We start from the raw sequence: 24,180 nt of genomic DNA, 5'->3' as shown, positions 1-24,180 counted from the left end.
ATGACAAACGGTACGGTATAATGTCAGCTTTTCCGTCGTCAAATTTCCATATTTATGTAGCAATATTCCATTATCACTTGCATGTGATGTTTATATCTCAAAACTGATTCAATACACATGAGCTTGTTCTGCGTATGATCAGTTATTAAATCGAGACAAGCTTTTGAAAAACAAGATGTCGTTAGGGAGGTTTTAACAACATCGTTTAAAGTCAACATTTTGCAAAATATATGGTAGTTACAATGATCGTTTGCTAATGCAACCTATCATTCGGTCAAATGCTGTCTGTCTTGTTTCATACTGATTGCTAGGCCGTTCTTGGCACACTGATTTTGACTACGGATTACTCCATTTACCTGATCAATATATAGGGCTCACGGCGGGTGTGACCGGTCGATAGGGAATGCTTATTCCTCCTAATAACCTTACCCCACCTCTGATATATCCAAAGGGCCGTGTTTGCCCAACTCTCTATTTTGACTTCCTTATAGGATTTATGCGATTAATCACTGTTCGTTGTCTTTACCTCCATATGAATGAAAATTCTCTAGCGGGACGCTAAACAATGTTCATTTTTTGTACAACCAACCATCACGCAAATTTTCAAGTCGTTCCTTTTATGATAATTTTGACTATGGATTATTCCTTCTGCTTGAACAAGATGTCCACGGTAGATGTTTCCGGTCAAAAGAAAATACCTACTCCTCCTAGGAACCTCATCCCACCTCTGGAGTGTCCAGGGGTCTGTGTTTGCCCTACTATTGATTTTGTATTCGTTGTGGGTTTATGAAATTGATCACTGTGAAATTCACCTATTCATTCCTGCAGTTTTGTTTTATTTCTGGAAGATTTTATTTCATAAAAATGATTTCATCATGAGAAAAATTTATTTCAGGAAATGTTCGCTATCTCTAGAATGTAAGTATACCTTACACTCTTCTTTGTTTACAATATGGCATTACTGTATACAGGTAAATATTCGCCCCCGCTTATTTTCGCCCTCGTTGACACTGAGCGAATTTAAGAGTGGGCTAAACTGTTTTCTCTCATTTAACATAATTTTGTCTGGGGTCTTTAAAACGGGGCTCAACTGTCTGCAAGTGTAGAAAGGCGAAAATAACACGGGGTGAAAATAACGATGTGTACTGTACATTTATATGGATTTTATGTTGGTAAAGTAAGGGGTACCCTGGGATACAATTAGCATGTATGACATTTTCATGTAAAGGATACATTTCCCTGAGTGTCCAAAACAGTTCTTAGTATAGAGGGTCATTAAAGGAAGGTTGAATAACTGAGGTCTTCCTTTGTGTGTGTGTGTGTGTGTGTTTCAATGCGACAACCAGTACCATTAATCAAAGAATGCATTTAGTCTGGGAAAAGATAACTTCCTGTCCACACTTCCTCCTTGTAAATTGGTATGATATGAGAAGGTACCATCCTGTCGATAATGACATTGAAAATAACACCATCCAATTATGACACTAAATAATCCCGCTTCCCATTCAAACCTGTTAGAGTTCTTGGACTTGTATCAAGGTTAATAGACAAATGTGCGTCAATGACAAACATTTATTTACGCAAATGCAATTATAGCATTTTGCAAAAAACATTACAGAGCACAACATTATGATTTTACGACACTTACATATGTCAGTCGTACCTCATTGTAAGACTGTTTCGATTTACGGCATGTCGTGAACGTCGTTTAATTTTGCGGTCAATGCTTAGCATTTTCCTGAACTTCCGGCGAAAATTCATATTACATAAAGGATACAAAAATGGGTTTAATGTGGAGTTTAAGTAACCTATCCATGTCATTGCTATCATTAACTCCGTATCGACACAGCTATCACAGAAAGCTACCACCAAAAACAAAGTAAAATACGGTAAGAAACACATGGTAAACGCACCCATAATTACGCCTAACTGACGGGCAGCCTTGATTTCCCTAGTGAGTGACGAGCTCTGACGAAAGTTCTTAATACGATGTTTGATATTAAACATATTTGAAATTCGACGAGATGTCACATCCCCCAAAATACACACATTTTGGATTTTGTCATTGCTGTCATTTTCATTGGTTCTGTTTCCAGATAACCTGGTGTCCAAACTTTCCGGTTGACAAAGCTTTCCAATTTCATTTGTCAGCCCGTATACATTGTTGGTGCATTTCTTTCTGTTACACGTCATCCCTGTATTCGGATACCTTTCATCGCTGCTGATACTGTGGTGGGAACTCGAGGGGTTGGTTAAATAATCAGCACACAAGTTTGGACTCATATGATCCATGGAACGAACAACAGACAGTGGGATGTTTTCTTCATAGTAGAACCTTTCTAATTTTTCTGTCTTTTGATCTAGAACATTTTCGTCATAAATATATTCGACTCTGCATCTCCGAGCAACTCTACACCGATCTGATGATCCGTTCGTTGACAACATAATTTTACTAGATTTTAAAACCAGACACTTGCTGCTCTTTACTTTCACTTTTTTGTTCTTTTGGAATAAGCCATTTGACTGATTGTTATCTTCTATTCTATTGGAATGTTGGTCGGTGAAAGTATCAATGCGCGGTTCGCTGTAACTGCTACTTCCGCCTAACTGCGAATCGCCTTCATAGTTGTAAGCCACCGGGCTTGTAGCAGTTGGGTATTGCTGTCCCAGTTCCAAAGCAGAACGTTTTCTGATCTCATGAAAGACTTTACCATAAAGACTATACATAATTGCTAAAGGGAGGTAAAAATTGAAAAACGCTGTTACTACTTTAAATATGGAGTCTTTCGCGTATTCTGTGTCACACACATTCGATGGAACAGTTCTGATTCCACCATGAGCAAAATGATGCCATCCTACAATTGGTATAATCCAAAGAGATGAAATAACCCAGACAATTGAGATCATAATTAGAGCCCTCTTTTTCGTTCGTTTCCGTAAATAACGTAATGGTGACGTCACAGACCAGTATCTGTCGACGCTTAGTATAAAAAGATTCAGGATGGATGCAGTACTAGCCGTGTAGTCCACTGCAATCCATATTTGGCAAATAGCGACGCCAAAGATCCATTCCTTTGTGAAAATGTAAACTGTGCTGATCGGCATCACAATGATCCCGACAATCAGGTCCGCCATAGCCAGACTAACGATGTACATGTTGCTTACCTGCAAAAGAAATGCAAATGACATTTATTAAATCGAGATCTTACAGGACTTCCTAGGGTTGTGCACGTTATATCGTCGACTGCCCTATTTCGGTGACTGACCACAATCGGTGACCTTTTGTTTACGTGTGCGCGTTGTCGTTTCCGGTTGTAGATTGCGTCATCAATTTCGTCGAAGTGTTTGCAAACATATATATATATAGAGTATGTCTTAAATTTTTCCCCGAAAATAAACTACTAGAAGGAGAGTATGCAAAAAATCAACACGAGCACCCCCAAAATAAGCCCATTTACTTATTACTTTTTCAAGTAAACCTTCAAATTAATATAAAGTATACCAAAAGTCTAGAATTCTACATTATGTTATTTTATTCATTGATGTTTAGTTGCACATTCCTCCTATATATACGTTTTAACAGTTACAAACTTTTGGCAAACCTATATTAACAATGGTCACCGAAATAGGTGACGTCACCGTTTTAGGACCACAAAGTGACATGTTTTTTTTTTTTTGTTACAAAAATATATTCAATTAACGTACCAGTGAAATTGGAATTTTTGGATGAAAGTACAGGAATTTAATTACTTTAAAGGTAGGTGTATTGTTTATTCATTTAATCTAAATGATTAATGAGAAAATCACGGTTTATTACTTTGGTCACCGAAACTGGTCAGTCGACGATATGTGAAAATTAAATGCGGATTAAAATCCTTTAGATTACTGTTTACAGTTTTTCTTGGGCTGAATCAATAATAAAGTTTGTAGAAAACGTTTTTCTGAGTGTACGCATTTCTCATGCTACATCATTGTAAATATCATCTCTGCAGTCCATCTGCCTATTTGTATTTGGGACCCAATTTTTTCATCAAAACATTGAACTGGGTTACTCATTAGTGTTTGTTTGCCGGTACTAGTATTTGAAGCTAAACTGACTGAACACCGTCTCATTGGTGTCATTTGATCACTTCACGATCTATAATGAAAATTACTGTTCTCTTCGACAGCCCATCATTCATACTTTCCTTTTTGAACTCTTAACTTGTGTGTTTTTTATATTTTAAGTTTTTGTTGAAAATTACATCGAGAATGATTGGCAAAAAGCAAACAATCAAACTAGCATTAAGTGAGATAATAGACGTTTTATGAACACCAAGGTGACGTTATTACTGTTTAAATGACAGCATCAACGATGATAGTTTTGGTAAATTACATAATGTTCATCTCCGACTCGCAGAGCTTAGATGATGTAGGGAAGACATTGACTTTGTTCCTATGTACTTACACATTTCATGAACAAAGTCATTTTTTTCTAGTCCACAAAACATCTCTTTGTTCAAGATTATATATATGCTTGCTGTTAAATACCTGGACAAAAAGTATGAAGAAACAATATTATTCTACAAGTATTATATAATATTTTTTTTTTTTTTTAGGATTTACTAAATTGTAAGTCCATAAAGCATGTATCAGACATATGGTACCTATACGTGTTAAGTTAAAGGACTGTGTGTGATAATGGTAGCTATAGAAGCAGAAACTGGCTGGCTTAGACGAATCAAATACACAGTTTCCGAATTGCCCAATTGTTATTTCCCTTTGTTGGACTCTTACACTCAGCGAAACGTAAAACATATTTTTGTCCACACACGGTGGGTATAAATGCTTGTCACTGCTTTCATATATTGCCTAATGGATGATTATCAGACATCATGCAACCACCCAATCTGCCTGGACACACAGTTTTAGTAAGTTTATGAGTATTTGATAATGAAATAGCTCAATCAAAAATCGATAATCACCATATTTCTTTGATAAAAGTATCCCTCGTGAAGAAGAGGAAAAAATAGTAATTTCCTATTTAATTTAATGGGCTAATTCAAACTAATCATTCTTGATATGTTCAGTTTAATGTATACCAACGGCTGATATAAACAAAATTTACGCTTTCATATCCTTTATCCTTATTTACATAGCCAGTCTATGGTATACATCTTGTACCCACCCAGCGGTCTAGAGTATACTGAACGTACCTTCATGACAGAAGAGCTGATATCTCAAAAATTGCGTATTATACATAAATTATTCACTGATTTTCATATATATAATTATATATATGCGCTAGAAATTAAAATCCTGTTGATATTCAACATTCATGATTGGATGTCTATCAATTTCTAACATTCGTGATTGGCTAAAACCCGAGACACGTGGTACCCCATGAGTTTCCCGCTTTTTCATTTGTGCCACCCCTACGCCGTCTACAGCATGCGAATAATACCTAGAGATTAAATCTAAGACCTATTGTTAGCGAGCCAATTGGGTCCCATAAGCTTGTAAATCCATAAAATATAGCAGACTATGATCTTGCGTTTTTTAGAATAGTATATCGCCTCCATTGATACGTGTAAATGTGTCTCTCGTGTAGCCCACTGGTGCTTTATTTTAACAAGCTTATTCTAACCCTCTATGCTGATGCTTGTGTATTGTTTTGATCTATGTAGGGGATTTATGGTTAATGTGCTACATGGCGTGCCGTATTTCATTTCTTCCTAGTTTTATATGGATACACGTTTCTACAGTGGCTGTGCTTCAGTGCTCGTGTATTTTTGATATTGCCACTGCTCTTTCAGTATTTTTATCAAAACGACACCTGTTCTGTGATCAGCGTCACTACCTAATAGATCAGCAGTAATGCTAAAACATTATAATAATAATAATAATAATAATGGTGAAAATGATGCATGTAATAACAATAATGATAAAAATAATAACTTAACGCACACGTACCAAACGTACCCTGGTGTAGGTTAATTCTATTCATTGATTTCGAAAAAGCTTAAATGGGAAGCCTTATCTATGACTTATGTAGTCTGAGGGAACAAATTATGTAACATGTGGTCTAGCTTTAGAAAATCGAAAAATGAAGTTACAGCAAAAAAAAAAAAGTAATCAATGGCATGCTTTCGTTCTCTCAGACTCCTTTAACGATATTGTATCTTTCATCTTGTCCCAATAATTCTTAATTCTTTACTTATATTGGGATTTATATACAGAAAAGCAAGGATGAAGTTTTCGAACTTTGGACTACTTTCCCCAGAATAGACACGTACATCTTAATTGGATGTAGGGGAAAATAACTCTCAGTTTCATGCATAATTGATATTTCATGTCTGCAAGTCCCAAAACAATTGCCTTTACCTGTTACTATTGAGAGAGACAGCGCTCTGCCGTAGATAATTACGAAAATCTTACGTTACACACAACTAATTACACCTAACGTAAGGCGATGTTGATGTCGGATTGTTGTTTTATTTAAGAGTACAACTGATTTGTATCAGCAAGTGTCATATTGTTCATTGACGTGCACTTTTAGGCAAAGGCAGTCGACAGTTTGGTTTCCTTCCAAATGTTAGCGGTTTGCCAAACTTTTCGCACGCTCTTGTTCCTTTAGAGGTAGTCGTGGTTGCACTGTAGTTAAACAGCTCGCTTCATTGCAGGATTCGGTAGAAATCAGGACATCGAGACACTTTAGAATAAACAGTGGTTTTCCATGTTTTATTGTTACAGTTACATCAGCTTTCTGTGAGATTAGCACCGTACGGAACAGTTTCTGTCTACATTATGCATAACGCCGATTAATAGCCCATTTCGTCTCGAAATAAAATTGAAGATTCTTGTGTGAACCCAATTACACAGATATTCACCGACACTCTTCACAGATAATCCAAGATAAGGGCATAATGAATTAAACAATATTTTCAATGGACTGTCATCATAGGTTTTGCAGTACAATCATTATGATGGCATGATCAGATAAAGAAAATACCAGTGTATATGCAGTTCTTAAATAACTTCACGTGGGAAATGGGAAGTCGATTTTAAAACAAAAACAACCCATAAAGTGCACACTCTGTTCCTTGACAAAGTCAAGTGGACTTTATACAACGACACGAGGGATTCAGATAGTATAGCCATATAAAGAAATAATTAACTAGACCAAACATCTGTGAAATGCCGTATTCCTCTGAGATTTAACTTGTCTGTAATGCAACAGAATAATTAGCTATAAAGCAACTGTCACACCTTTTGGTTAGAATCCAAATGTGTCAATTAAAACGTCAAAGGCCATCTGATGGTGCTGGCTTGGAGTATCCCATTACCACTCCTGAAGTAGCTATTGTTTGAAATATCGGTCAATGGCATCGGTTTTTCATATTTAGGCGATAGACACTTTACAGAATGCAGTAATTGCTCTTCCTCACAGCAGAGATGCGGGGGAATATTTTATAAATATTGCGTGTAGTTGAGGGTAACATTGAAAATTTTCACCCCAAGAAAACCATTGTCAACTGAGGCGTAGCAATTTCTCCGAGAGGGGAGAATCTACATCAGTGAACAAGACTCTTTCCAAGAACCATTAGGTTACGATTTGTCCAATTGACAAGCATGTATCCTAATGTAGCCCAGTTTTCAATTTTGAACATTTGTAAAGACTCTCTCCTCTATACGTTACCCTTGAACGACATTTGCCGCCAACGCCAACGGCCAATCTTAAATCAGAATATTGATATCGCACTACACATCACTCGAGTCGAGGGTAATATTTTGGATATTTACTACCCGGAAAATATGTAATATACATGTAATATCAAAAGTAGATTCAAAATCTGAATCGTCAATCTATCGCCAATTCATTTATATAGAGTAAAATATCCACCGAGGTCGTTGATCGTCCTAACGTTTTTGTGAAGATGATATACAATTATAAAGGCGTCATTTGCGTCGGGGAACATTTCAATTAAGTCCAAAGGAACGCGTTTGGAAGCTTTAGTGGAGCGTTTTAAACAATTACGAACCTGGTTCAGAATCTAAGATACTATGGACATGAAATGCTCGTTATAGTGTTAAACATCACAAATTGTAATCATTGGGGATATCACGCGCACCGTCGCTCACAAATTTTTTATTCCAAAATCGACAATCGATCGAAGTATCGGCTAAATACAAAGAACTCATCTCTTCTGGAACATCATCTCGTAGTTTTGAAAAGAAAAGTATATTGGTGATGTTTTTATTTATTTATTTATTTATTTTGGTTAGGGAGTGTTAGTTCTTTGAGGTAGTTCATTTTCTCATTCCAGTAGAGAATTGAATTACAATAACAGTAAAAATGACACAAAAAGATGTGAATTAAACTGCATATCAAGCATTGTTTAGAATGGTTCAAACCCGCAGTGAACAGGTGCGACAGATCAGAGTGATTTATTGATGACACCTTTATAGCGACATTAGTATAATCAAGGTAACAAAGTAATGAACATATAGCACTATATCTACAAAATAACCGAAATAAGTTAACTCGTACAACAACTGCTATTGAACGAGTCTTTAAAACGTTTTGGCAATGTACAAAGCCTCTTTATCAAGACCACCCAGCTAAATGTAATTTAAATACTTTATATCAAACTTTGATACATGGATACAGCAACGATACAATCATCCATAACTGGAAATATTACTCACATAACCGTTTTGTTTTCCCATGCACATTTTTCATTATTATTTTCATATCGATAATAGGTATCATAAATCATCAATCTATGTCCAACGATGTAAAAGAAAAAAAACACGAAACAAATGATGATGAATTTAAGGTACGAAGACAGAGGTCTTATCATGATATCAGCAGGGTGATAGCTAGAAGCACTTTTCTATTAAACTAATTAGGACCCGAGGCGAGCGAATCTCATCCTAATAGTAAAATATCTTAGTATGCATCGTAAGGAAAAATCGAATCCGTGCGCAGAATTCGTCAAATGATATGTTGAATGGGCATTCAAGCCTTACTTAGTTAGGTTTGCGTATTGGATTAGTGGTCAATAATTTGAAATATCAACCTTGTTGCATATAATACAAGCTTCTTTTTTTTTAATATTCGCTCGTCGTCTTGGCATAGGTTTATTAAATAAAAGTTATATTTTCGGCTCTGGTAAACTACAACAACCATGTTTCGGCTGTTGTGTTTCTTTTTACCGCAAGAAATATCTATTCATCTAAATATATTTACCTTTTCAATGTTTTGCCTTCGATATCTTTACCAATTGTAATGAAAGCATTTTCCTCATGAATGTGAAGCAACTGTTAAGAATGCATGAATGATTCTGATAAATAGTGTACGTCTGTCTTAACGACTGGTACATGTAATTCCGACAGACTTGAATATAGAACGTAAATATAAGACATCAATTTCAGATTTCAAAATACATGCTGGCATACATTTCATGAAGCGCGCAATCGCATGGAGTACTCGCACATGTGTATCGGCGTGAAAAGTCACAGTTCACGCCCTCATGTATTTTCAAAAACGAAATATAGCGTTGAGAAAGAGTTCGCTACTTTGGGAGAATTTTGATATTGATATATTTAAATGAATCGATCCTCGATTAATGTTGAGTAGCTTGATGTTACGTCATTTATCTATTACGTGTGTTGAAGGATGTGCTGATCCCAATCTTTCCGACGAAATGACTATCATACCCTTTTTTAAGCTTAATGGATGAGATGGATCTTCGGCTTTACTGTTATGTCTGAGGGACATTCAATTCCAAACCAAAGTAAAGCTTTAATACGTTACTCAGCGAGGGATCAAGGGAAATGTAATGTTGAATAAAGCACGTCAGATAAAGAAAAGGCTCTATAAAATCATTCTCAGTGAGGTAGGAACTATTATAAAGTTAAATTTTCTTTTACTAGATTCAAATGAACTATAAGGACGGCTGAAATTATTATTATTTCACCTACAACCGGTGACGTCTCAACATGAGTGAAAAATTCTCGACGGGACGAGAAACAAGCAAACAAACGAACAAACGGGGCCTGTTGAGAAAGAACTAGCTACTCCCGTCTATAAAATGTGAATTTTAGTTTTCGAGTTGAAACAGTTGGAACTGAAAAACAGATTCCTCAATTGATTCATTTTTGTCCCCCGCTGCAACGCGAAGGAGGATATAGAAATACCGGTGTCCGTATGTCCGTCCATCTGCCTGTCACACTTGACTTTGTGAACTCAACTTCTCGGAAACCGCTCAATGGATTTTGTTCAAATTTTGTATGAATGTTTTTCAACATGTGTAGTTGATCATATGGCGCCACCATTTAATTCGACAAAATTTACAGGAGTCATGGTACTTTGTTGAGTGTGTACATGCTACACTAATAACACTATAGGATCACTTCGTGGATGCAACTCCTCGGACAGCGCTGTACGGAATTTGTTTAAATTTTGGAGGATTGTTATTTACAATGGCGGGTGTGACCGGTCGACAGGAGATGCTTACTCCTCCTAGGCACCTGATCCCACCTCTGGTGTGTCTAGGGGTCCCTGTTTGCCCAACTATCTATTTTGTATTGCTTATAAGAGTTACTAGATTAATCACTCTTCGTTATCTTCATATTTCCTGTAGCTGATCATATTACTTGATACCTGTCGGAATGGATTAAAATAGATTACTCAACATCTGCTTCGCACGTAGACATTTTACTGAAAATAAATATTAACGGCACGCTATCAACTCAATTTTATGACAAACGGGATGATTTTAGTTTCTCCATCATTAACTCCCCGTATTTATATAGCAATATGCCATTATTACCTGCATATATTGTATATATCTCTCAACTGATTCGATACGCAAGAGCTTGTTCTGCGTTTGATCAGTTTTTAAATCGCGGTAGGCTCTGACAAACAAGTTGATGTTACAGGAGTTTCAATAGTCTCGTTTATAGTCAGCATTTTGGAAATTCTATGCTCGTTGTCATGATTTGATTTGCCGATACAATCTACCTTTGGGTCAAATCCTGTCTCACATGTTTCATACACAGGCAATCATATCACTGGCTTCGAATTCACTATTAAAGAGTAAATTCATAAAACTCTAAAGATAGTGTACCCAAGTTCGCCGATGTAAAAACAATAAGCCTAATAGTATAAAATTCTACTCTGTATTCCAATACATTTATACATAATCCATCTACACTACTACCAAATTTCATCCTGAAATCCCGTATTCTTCCCAAGATATGCAGTAATAAATTCGGAAAAATGCATATCCTTTTTGGTCGAACCCATGCTATATGATTGCTTGAGCTTTCATACCGCTTGTTAGGCCGTTCTTGGCACACTGATTATGACTACCAATAACTCCGTTTACCAATGTAAAATTCATACGAAGATCACAAAACGTAACAGATTTAAACGATCTGGGTTCGTCGGATCGTTCATATTAAAATTCATGAATAGTAGTATAGCCACAACTACGATGTTTCATTATGTGTCAAACTTCGTGGCTTGGTGTGGTGTCCTTGGTATACGCCAGCGTAAATAACCCACTCTTTCCAGCCTGAAGACTCTGTGTGAAATCAGGAACATAAAGCGACAAATCTCCAGGGTCAGGTCTGATGATAAAGTTGCTGATATAAGTGATAAAACTGGCTGAATGTCATAGGAAAGAAGTCAACAAAAAATGCTTCAAATCTCTTGGCGAAAGGTGTAGGGTGAAAGTCAGAGACAAAGCTCCAAATCTTTTGATAAGGTCATTGATAGGTGTCTGCTAAACCACTCGCTGTGGGTCTTCGGTGAGGTTTAGGGTAAAAAGGTGCCAAATCTATCGGCAAAGGTTTTTGATAAAGTCGGTGACAAAAGCGCTAAATATCTTGGATAAATGTCTAGAGATACAGTAGTGACAAAGTCCTGAATTTCTGAGTGAGATCTTAGTAAAAAAAAAAGCGCCAATTACTAAGGATTCATACATTGTGATAGTCAGTGATTAAAAAGTAAAATATCCAAGCAGAAATTTTTAGTGAGAGTCAAGGACAAAAGCGTCAAATCTCCTTGACAATTTTTTTGGAGAAACATTCAAATATAAATTCACAAAAATGTCATTGGGTAAATATCTTATGTGAAAGTGAAGATAATGAACAGTGATCATTCTCATGAATCCCACAAAGACTACAAAATTAAGAGTAGGGCAAACACGGACTCCTGGACACACCCTACATAAGATCAGGTACCTAGGAAGAATAAGCATTCCCTGTTGACCGGTCACACCTACCGAGAGCCTTCTATCTTGATCAGTAATTGGTAGTTGAAATTAGTAGGTTAGAAAAGGCCTGACAGTTGGTAAAACACGTCAGAGAGCATTTGATCTAAATATATGTACATTTGCAAGAAACATCATTGCAACGACGATAGAATTTGGGAAATCCTGACTTCAAATGAGACTGTTGAAACCCCTGTAACATGACAATCTATTTGTCAGTAGCCTGGCTCGATTAAACACTATTGATCACACGTAGAACATGCTATCGCTTATCGAATCAGTTGAGAGATATAAACACCATATACAAGTGATAATGGAATATTGCTACATAGATATGGGAAGTTGACGATGGAGAAGCTGAACTCATCCCGTTTGTCATGAAGTTTTAAGTAGTTAGTTTGCCGTTAAGATCTATGTTCAATAAAATATCTCAATATGAAGCAGATATGGATGACGCCGTGGTGTCTTTTATTTCGAGTTCACTGGGATATATCGAATCAACATATGAATGAAAATGAACATTGTTAATAGACAAAACGTCCTCATTATATCTAAATACTAAGATGAAGGACACGGAAATATATTTTTTCTTCGCAATTGAAAGTTTTTGAATAAATTCTGAAAGGAAGATGTTCCAAATTTCCAGACTGGATGTTTGGACAGAATGTCGGCGAGAGAAAAGTAAGCGACAGAGTTTCTAAATCTATTACACATCTAAGTACCACGATTAAGTGGCTGTATAAGTTCTTCGATGATTATTTTATAAGATGTTTTATTGACAAGTTTCGAAAGTTTCAGTGTTCTCTACAGTTAAATTGTCTTTATATTGATTTCCAAATTCCTGATTATGACCTTCTGTAGGTTTTGAAATTTGAAAAAAAATATTTAAAGTAAAGAATTTGAAAGTGTTTCTAGAAGAAAAGATCATTGATTGTTTGTATCTATTGAGAACGCTATATGTACATACACTGATACTCTATTCATTAAGCTGCAGAACTTTTCCACTATGTATTTCTCTCTCTCTCTCTCTCTCTCTCTCTCTCTCTCTCTCTCTCTGAATAACCAATAACCATAGCGGTTCCTTTAGGTGGTATCAATCTTTCTCAAGAGAATTAATTGCACGATGTCATATAATTTCTACTTTATCTGTTTTTTTCTCGCGGAGTAAGCTGCATAATTTCATTAGTAAAACTCTTCTTTCCATACAGGTGTGTAATTCTAGTGTTGTGTTCTCTCTCTCATCATGGGAGAAGCTGCTTGATTCTCCAACATTTGTGCTCTCTTTCCCTTCCTCACAGACTATGCTGCGTGATTTCAATAGGTACCCTGTCTCTATCATTTTTCTTGGTATTTCTCCTCTCTCCCGTTCTCACTAAATAAGCTGCACGATTCCAATAGGAGCGCTCCCCATCCTTGTCACAAACTTAGCTATGGGGCTGCGGTAGGTACTCTCTCTCTCTCTCTCTCTCTCTCTCTCTCCAAGCATACATAGGCTTAGTTCGATCATCAACTACAGTAACTAGAGTTGAACCAAAATAAGTTCGATGATCAATCATAGTGGTTGTCTTCATTGCGCATGCCTAGCTTTGACATCTGAATTTTTTATATATTAAAGACAGCGCACAAATCCAAGCCTTTTCCCGCAAACACGATCAGATATTTCTGAATCCGTCACTGTAACCGAAGATTACTTTATAATTTACTTGGGTGACCAATATTTTACATGCCAGTAATATAAGAATTTTCAGATGTCTAAAATTTGTGTTTGCTATTTTAATTGATCAGATTTTTATAGGCAAGGCTAAAAAAATAAACGTGTTCTTTTTAAATCCGTGTCAAATTTAAATAATTTTTTGTTGTTGTTTCCGTGGGGATGAAGTCCCGTTGGGAACCAAGTCCCCTGAAGCTACCGAGTTCTGACAAAATAAAACATATATTATAGTATTTTCATGAATAGGGACGTTTCTCTGATATCAAGTTTAGGGTACCAGGTAGTGCGAATCAAAAACAGTAATAAAATTACTATGTTTCTCACGACAACATTAACATTTCATATCTGGATTTTGCCGATTACACAAACTTTTCTTTGCTTTCATTATTTTCATATAAACAAACTTGATTTGAATTTCTTCAATAACAGTAGGAATTGCACAACAATATGTAAACATCAACGATCAAATGAAGATGTAACGTATAAATTTTAAAAAAATCATCGCCATGTTCATTAAACTCGGGATCATCTTTATAGACTTATACAATGTATAGTTATTGGCTTGTAAAGCAGAATTCCAACAAAGTACATCCAAGCAAAAATTAACCTATCAAAATTTAATTTATCAGGCCAATGGCAAACGAGATGTGGCACTTTGTTCAATGACAATAGTCTCAGGCATTTTGCATTTCAGATTTGGTGCTTATGTAGCCGACACTCACTCCGTGCCTTGTGTAAGAAATTTGACGCTTTTGTCGCTGGCACTCACCGAAAACGTTTAGCATGAACTTTGGCAGTTTTGCTGCTGGTGTCATTAAAAACAACTCAGCCAGGAGACTTCGCGCTTTTGTTGCTGATAGTCTCTGAAGACAGTAAGGAGATGCAACACGTTCTTCGGCTATATCCACATCAAACGTTCAGCCAGGGTATCTCGTACGTCTGTTGTTGACTCTCAGTCAGAAGATTTAATGCTTTTGACGTTGACTTTCAGCCAAATTTTTGTCAGAATATTTGGTGTCTATTGCTTTGACTTTCATGACCCAATTCACACGAAAAGACACTCATCCTGTGCCATTTTCTGATTACGTGACTTATCATATGAAGCTTTCACCCTCGGGTTATGTTTTTCAAATCTATATAGAATACCAATTTGCGTACTCAAACCAATATTCGAGAGCGATTGTTTCGGTGAAATTGGATTAGTCACCAAGATAATTAAATTAATAGGTAATACAATTACATTGTATGAACATTTTGCTAATGCAGACCCAAATTGGATATTTTGCATGTTTACAATTACATGAATTCTGATTTTTTTCCAAATTATCCCGGCCGCGACACACCTAAGTCGTTAAAACAGGTAGTGACAGTTCCATCGCCATACGCTCGGCATCAGATGTGAATGTCACGGGTCCTCGGAGATGACCTTAAAAACGGATGACCCATGTCACAGTAGGTGTGGGACGCTAAAGAACCCTCACTGCTCAATGGCCGAAAGCGCCGAGCAAAGGCCTAAATTTGAAGCCCTTTACCGGTCTTGGTGACGTCTCCATATGAGTGAAAAATTCTCGAGCGAGACGTTAAGCAAGATACAATCAATCAGTCAATCAAATTATCGTATCAAATAAAACAATATCGACCACCCCCCCCCACCCCCCCCCCCCCAAAAAAACCCCCAAAATCAAGAAGACTGTAGATATCTTTTTTCTATGATACATTATACATGTATCATATCCATCTGTCATCGTCCGAAAACGTCATATTATAGATATTTACGGCAATATGATAAGGGGATGCAAAAGTATCGTATAGGGCTTTTTTTCGCGAATGTAAAATTTGGCGATTTTCTAACTCATTGATATATAAATAATTTTAGCAGAATCTATTTTGGCGGACATGGAGTTCCAAAACATAGAAATTGATAAGCAATGTAGTGTTAATAACTTATCTGTAAAACGGTTTACTGACGTCAAAATAAACTGGCATATAAAAACCTGTAGTTTATTCATAAAGTGATACATTTGTACAAACAACTCATATATAGAGTTATCTTTCTTGCGAAAATACGTAATTTGATTGCAGACACATTTGGGTGCAAATTCAGGTCTAAATACCAAATCGCTAAAACAAAAGCCAAAATTATCACCTCGCGAAAAAACACAGCACTCTACGGTACTAGGACTATAACATGACAATGCTGTGGAAGTATGTTGGCCATCATAACATTACAGTGACATGAAATGCATCTCTCTCTCTCTCTCTCTCTCTCTCTCTCTCAGTAAAATGTTCATTCAAGCATGTTAACACGTGTTAAATGCTTTCCGGAATACATTACGCCTTGGCAGCACTAACTTGTTCTGCGTATGATCGGTTTTGAAATCAAGGCAGTCTACTATTTACCAATACAATCTACCATTTGGTCAAATGTTGTCTGACGTGTTTCATACTGTTGTCTGACGTGTTTCATACTGATTTTTATGTCGTTCTTTACATACTGATTACTCCGTTTACCTGATCAAGATATCGGGTGATCGATCGACAGGGGATGTGTACTCCTCCTCGTCATCTGATCCCACCTCTGATATATCCAGGGTTTCGCGTTTGCCCAACTCCTAATTTTGTATTCCTGACCACCGACCTTCCAAAAGTAAACTGGGAAACTTTCTCACTTACCGGCGCGAGCGGGATTCGAACCCGCGCCGACAGAGGTGAGAGGCCGTGTGATTTTGAGCGCGATGCTCTAACCACTCTGCCACGGAGGCCCCTATTCCTTATAGAAGTTGTGAGATTGCTCAATGTTCGCTATTTTCATTTTTTTTATACATATGGGAAGTTGACGATGAAAAACCTGAAGTCATACCATAAGTTGAGTTGTTAGTTTGCCTTGGACTCTGTGGTATCTTTTATTACGAGCTAATTGGGCTATATCGAACTGACATTGGGCTATATCGAACTGACATTTGGGCTATATCGAACTGACATTGGGATATATCGAACTGACATTGGACTATATCGAACTGACATTGGGCTATATCGAACAGACATTGGGTCATATCGAACTGACACTGGGAAATATCGAACTGACATTGGGCTATGTCGAACTGACATTGGGCTATATCGAACTGACATTGGGCTATATCGAACTGACATTGGGATATATCGAATTTATTCGAACGCTTTTATATGAGAAGAAAGAATATCTTGCGTGTGGCCTTCAACTCCACATCTAGATACATCGACGACTATTTATTAACTTTCATTCATATGTCACACCGTGGTCAAACGTTATTTGGATACAACCATTCCTACGCAGGATACAATGGTGTTTTTAACGCAGAGTGCAATCAACCCCAACGGCAATTTACTAAGGTGTAGATGTTCGTGACAAAGGGTTAGAAAGTGGCCCATATTTTTTTCATACAGATAATTCTTAAGAATTATAGAGCCTATCAGGTGACGCAATGAATTCTGGTTTGAATGATATATATCATTCGATCAGATCCCTTATCATTTGCTCAAATACTTCAACACAGATAGAAAATTTCGTGTAAATTGGTCTCAGTCGTTCGTTTTCTTCATTTTCTTAGAAAACAAAAAACCCACATAATATTCCATTACATCAGTGAAAAGACAGCATCATTACAAATGTATACCATAAACGTCAGGAATAAGACTTTGCAATTAAGACGATTATTAATGATAATTAAAATATAACGCTGGATATAACCATGCTATGAAAATATAACGTAGGATACAACCGTTCCTAATATATTGAAAATTTGCAACAGTGCATGATTTTTATATTTTTTATGATGCCATCTGTCGTTTTCGTTAAGCTTTTAAAATCCAAATATTGAACTTTATTATCTGTTACAAGATATTACGATGTAAATTATAACTGTTCCACAGGGGAGAAAAAATTTCAAGAGGGTTTTAGGACTGCATTCCACGTCAACATTTTCAATAACATGTAAACCACAGGGGGCAAGCTTGTTGTGTTATTACCACAAAAAAAAATTGATTCTTTTATCAGTAGGAATTCCCAGCGAGCGTAGTATATGTAAGTAAAACATAATTTCAATATTCACTAAGATTAATGTCATTTGGCAAATTCATAGTGTATCAAGTTATAGAGGTCAGTTAAATCAGAAACCCGCCAATGCAAAAATCCTAGACAAAGTCAGAGAAGTTAGCGTTGTTGAATTATATTTTAGGAACTACAAATAATCTCCAACCTTTTCAGCTCAAAACTGCTACAAAGATGTCAGTACCGTGTCTGACATCACAATTGTTAAATGATTGCAAGTGCAGAAAGAAGCCAAAAGACAGATCATATGTTGCTTACTCTCAAGCAATTTCCCCTGACAAACTACGTATTTGGCATATATTGTATTCTACACCCGAATAAGTAAAGATTGATGACTATGAAGAAAACCGTTTCCAATGGTTTCCTGTGCTCGAGTCAAAGAAACAATCAAAATCTCTCCTTATAAAGTGCATAAATTGTTTACACAATTTTACTATGTTATTTTATTATTATTAAAGTTGGTGTCATTTGGCAAATCCGTAGTGTCTTGTGTGATTTCATGTTTTATAACCTGGTAATCCGGATACCAATATCATCTATTCTGAGATTACCACAAAAAGTCGGTTCCGAGCGCTTATTCATTGCATGGAAACTATGGTTCCCATGATGCGGAAACTGTGCGGAAACTATGCGGAAACTTAAGAAAACAAATGGTTTACGCAAGGTTTCAGTTTGGAAACTTCAAGTTTATTGTTGTGGACGTTTTTCATATGTAGGTATACAGCTGCATTCAGAATTGTGTCATCTATTAGGTACTGTCTGTTTTGTTCTCATATCATTCCTTATATGCACGTGTATACTAGTATACTTTATAGATGTACATGTATTAGTGATAATAATTGTTTCCAACTCTCATTTTATGATGACCAAATGGCCTAATCTTTTTTCAGTTTGAGACAGATAAATGCTAATTCGCCAAATGACATTAACTTTAGTGAATATTGAACTTACGTTTTACATACATATACTATGCTCTCTGGGATTTCCTACTGATACCGGTCGCGGTAGCTCAGTGGTATCTAACGTTCGTTTCATAACCAGGAAGTCGAGAGTTCGAGTCCTGGTTGTGCCATGGCCGCGTCAACCTACATATAGGACGTTCAAATACGTAGCAGTTGCTCCTTCGCCAAGCACTTGACATTTAGAAGTGAGAATCACGGGTCTTTCGGATGTCACGTTAAAGAACCCTCGCTGCTAAGGCTCTGAGCGCACAGAGCTGTAGAGTGAGGGCAATGTAGCGTGCCAACGCGGTACGGGACCTCCGTTTTTAAGTTCATGACCAAAAGACCAGCGTTTCTCACTTATGATTGGCGATAGAGCACTTAATCAAAATAAACAATCAATTAATTAACCTACTAACTGGTATATTGATATATTGTTTAACGTCCCACTCGAGAATGTTTCACTCATATGGAGACGTCACCATTGCCGGTGAAGGGTTGCATAATTTACATTGTAGGCCTATACACACTGCTTACGGCCATGGAGCAGGGAGGGGTCTTTATCGTCTACACCTCCTGTGACACGTGACCTCGGTGTTAGCGGTCTCATCAGAAGTACCGCCCCATTTAGTCGCCTCTTATGACAAGTAATGGGGTACTGAGGACCTAGTCTAACCCGGATCCCCGCGAGACCCCACTGATAGAAGAAATAATTCATTTGTGTAGTAAAAATACAACGAGCTTGGTCCCATTGGTTTACATGCTATTAAAAATGGTGACATTTGGAATGCAGTCATAAAACCCTCTTGAAAAGTTTCTCCCCTTTGGAACAATTATAATTCACGTCGTAATATCTTGTAACAGAATGCATGGCCCTCTTGAATTTTTTCTCCCCTTTGGAACAATTATATGCACGTGTGTAACTCTATGTATGTAGAAACACAACCATTATTTAAAAGTTCAAAAATTAATGCAAGTCCGAATATCAACAATTTTTACAAACATAAATTTCACAATGTCAGGTTTTGGTATATCTGAATAAATTTAACAAAGATTAAACTAGAAAGGTAGAAAAAGTCAAACTTAATTTCACAAAGAATTTAGGTAGAAATTCTCCTGTAAACTCGCACATGTCTCAACTTTGACCGATCCGCCTACTTGCATTTTAAATTGACCAATGAAATAAACTAAAGAAAGTTGCAAATTAAGGGGAAAGCTCTATGACATTAATTTACAAAAGTAAAATGAGTAATAGATAAGCATATCCAAATCAAAGAAGGTACAATCCTAAGATCATATCTTAAATTTGATAGATTGTAAAAACCAATTACCACTAAATATAGTGAAACAGGAAAGTTAATAGTTGCGAACACGTGTCAAATTGCGCTCCCTCTAGATGAAACAAGAAGTAAAACAATTAATTTTCAATTATAGATTTGTAAATACTTATTTCGAAAAGTAAAGAAATTCACAACTATAAAATAACAATGATTTATCATTCATGAACCCTGTACATGACATCCGCCCATATAAAAAAAAATGCAGAACACTTTTTAGTATGGGTTTATGAATGAAAAAAAAATATATTCATATAAAAGAACGAAACAAAACAAATTCATACACATATATATACGATACAAACAAAATACTACCCCTCCCTGCCTTTGGGCAGGGAGGGATCTATATCGTCCCACACCTGTTGTGACACGGGATCTCGGTTTTTGCGGTCTCACCAGAAGTACCGCCCGGTTTAGTCGCCTCTTATGACAAGTAAGGGGGTACTGAGGACCTAGTCTAACCTGGATCTCCGCGACACCCCACTGATAGAAGGAATAATTCATTTTTGTTGTAATAATACAACGAGTTTGGCCCCTGTTGTTTACATGCTATTGAAAATGGTGATATATGGAACACCCTTTTAAAAAATGTTTTCCCCTTTGGAAAAATTATGATTTACGTCGTAATGTCTATAAAAAGTAGAGTTCGGTATTCAAATTTTAAAAACATAACGAAAACGCCAGGTACCATCACAAAAGACATCGTTAAAATCATCCATCGTTGCAAATGGGTGTATCCTATATTATACTTTAATAGAATAGTTGCACCCAGTGTTATATTTTAATTATCATTAATAATCGTCTTAATTGCAAATCTTTCTTCCTGACGTTTATGGTATACATTTGTAATGATGCTTTCTCTTCACTGACGCAATGAAATTTTAGATGTTTTTTGTTTTCTAAGAAAATGAAGAAAACGAACGACTGAGACCAATTTACACGAAATTTTCTAACTGTGTTGACGTGTTTTAGCAAGTGGGAGGGGATCTAACCGAATGCTAGATATCATTCAAACCAGAATTCATTGCGTCAGCTGATAGGCTCTATAATTCTTAAGAATTGTATGTATAAAGAAAAATATGGGCCACTTTCTAACCCCGCCTCACGGACATCCACACTCTTCATAATAAATTGCCGTTGGGGTTGGTTGCACTCCGCGTTAAAAGCACGATTGTATCCTGCGTAGGAATGGTTGTATCCAAATGACGCTTGGCCACGAAGTGACATACATGTATGAATGAAAGTAATTGTTGATAGATAAAATGTCATCGATGTATCTGGATGCGGAGTTGAAGGTCATACACAACAAGATATTCATTCTTCTCATGTAAAAACGTTTCAATAAATTCACCCCCCCCTCAAAAATACTAAAAGGGTCAGCTAATAAAGGAACACAATTCGTGCCCATTGGAACTCCAACAGACCTTTTGAAGACTTGGTTAGCAACGATTACGTAGATATTTTCAATACGGAACTCCAACATCTTCTTGATGAAAGGTGAAGATTACGAACAGTGATCAATCTCATAACTCATATCAGCAATACAAAATAAGATAGTTGGGCAAACACGGACCCCTGGACACACCAGAGGTGGGATAATGTGCCTAGGAGGAGTAATCATCCCCTGTCGACCGGTCACACCCGCCGTGAGCCCTATATCTTGATCAGGTAAACGGAGTTATCCGTAGTCAAAATCAGTGTGCCAAGAACAGCCTAACAATCGGTAAGAAACATGTCAGACAGCATTTGACCCAATGGTAGGTTGTATTGACGAACTAGATCGTTACGACCGTAAAATTTGCGAAATGCTGACTTCAATCGAGACTGTGCATTACCATCAACTTGTTTTTCGGTAGCTTACCTCGATTTAAAAACTGACCATACTCAGAACAAAAACACGATATGCAGGTGATAATGGAATATCACTAAATAAATATGGGGAGTTGACGATGGAGAAGTTGAAATCATCCCGTTTGTCATATAGTTGAGTTGTCAGTTTGCCGTTAATATCTACTTTCAATAAAATATCTAAGTATGAAGCAGAAGTGAACGACTCTGTGGTGTCTTTTATTTGGAGCTCACAGGGATATATTGAATTGACATATGAATGAAAGTTATCATTGTTAATAGACAAAACTTCGTCGATATACATGTATCTAAATGTCGAATTGATATCAACTTCAGAGAACGTGTGCGTAGAATCAGAGTGATGTTTAAGAAAGTAATTGTATTGGGAGACTAACCACAAAACATGAAGTATTTCAGAAATTGTTGATTATCCTTAATTATAATGGTTACACACCTTGCTGCACTTTGAAAAAAGCATAGTCCAGAAGGGATTCTACATACCGCTTAAATTTCATTAAAGTTATCTGTCTGTTTTGTTAGCTATATTGGGCACTGAGATATCAGATTTAAGATGTACGTAACGATTAATCCTTTGGTGTAATTCATTTGCATTTATAAGCACTTAAATTATTTAGAGACGAAAAACATTGATTCTTGTAGAATTTCAAAATTAACCAATGAAAAAGCAATATAAAAGGTCAAGCTGTTTAAGATATTAACAATCCCCTGTTGCAGTATTTTCCCCATTAAATCATGTTATATACTTTTGTTTTTTATTCCATAATAAATCTGAAGAGTTTTCTTGTTTCCGTGCCATAAGAGAAAACGGAAACGTAAAACTGTCCAGACAGCTTACGTCGTGCTATAGAACCGAGCAATACCGGTATTATTTAGGATGAGCACGCAGCTGAAACAAGCGTTATCGTTATGTAGTAACTCAAGTAAAAAGTGTAAAGAAAACGAACAGTGATCAATTTCATAAATCCGTTACAATATCGAGAACAGATCAAACACGGGTCCCTAGAAACACCAGAGGTGAGATCAGGTGCCAAGGACGAGTAATCCCCTGTTGACCGGGCACACCTGCTGTGAACCCTTTGTCTTGCTCACGTAAATAAAGTATAATCCGTCGTCAAAATCAGCATGAAAAGGACGGCCAAACAACTGTATTAAACACAGCACACAATATAACACAACATGCTGTATTAGCAAACAATATCAATACAACAACCTCAGAATTTGCCAAACGAGACAGGTGAATACCCTGTAACATCAACTTATATGGCAGTAGCCTGCCTCACTTTAGAAATTTATCATAGGCAGAACATGCTTTCGAGTATTGAGTCAGTTGGGAGACATAAACACCATATGCTGAGAATAATGGATATTGCTTGACAAATATGGGAAGTTGGCGATGAAGAAGTGAAGTAATCCCATTTCTCACAAAGTTGACGTAGTTTACCATTAACTTTTCTCCAGTAAAGCATCCAAATATGAAACAGATATGGAAGACTGGTACATGTATGTTTTATTCCGAGTCCGCAGGGATATATATCAATCTAAAATATGAACGAAAAAGAATACTGTGGATGTACTCCTACAGTGTATTTAAATGTCGACTTGAAGGCCACAAGTTTTCGTCTCATATACTAGTAGATGTGTTTGTCTCAATAAGAATATAAAAAGGCAAACTGATGAGGGAGCACAATATTTGCCCATGGGACTCCCAACAAACTGTAGGAAAACCTGACCTGCAAAGCCTACCTACATATAATATTGTCAACAAGGAACTCCAACATTTCTTTTTTAAAAATACCAACTTCAAAGTATTTGTGCATAGAATCAAAATAGTTTTTGACAAATTTAAAGTAATTTTGGGATGACTAATCTCAAGATACAAGTATTTCATTAAAGAAATAATTGATTATGGTGTCAAAAAGCGAAATTTTTCATAAAGGTCAAAGAGTACATTGGCTGTTCCGTTTAACGTAAC

The 24,180-nt window shown here is 36.6% G+C and overlaps 1 protein-coding gene across 1 annotated transcript in view; it reads right to left on the bottom strand.

The window, feature by feature from the left end:
- Window positions 1–1,557: 1,557 nt before the first annotated feature.
- The window catches only part of LOC125657028 (histamine H1 receptor-like), a 47,643-nt gene continuing 25,020 nt past the window's right edge, over window positions 1,558–24,180 (bottom strand). Inside the window, exon 2 of the mRNA XM_048887657.2 lies at window positions 1,558–3,165. Coding sequence (XP_048743614.2) covers window positions 1,654–3,165 — 1,512 coding nt within the window. The 3' untranslated portion in view covers window positions 1,558–1,653. The remainder of the gene's footprint in view (window positions 3,166–24,180) is intronic.

The sequence above is a fragment of the Ostrea edulis genome, chromosome 7 (assembly GCF_947568905.1).
Source record: "Ostrea edulis chromosome 7, xbOstEdul1.1, whole genome shotgun sequence".
NCBI lineage: Eukaryota > Metazoa > Mollusca > Bivalvia > Ostreida > Ostreidae > Ostrea > Ostrea edulis.
Note: the sequence above shows the minus strand (reverse complement) of the source record. Positions and strands in the feature narration are given on the sequence as shown.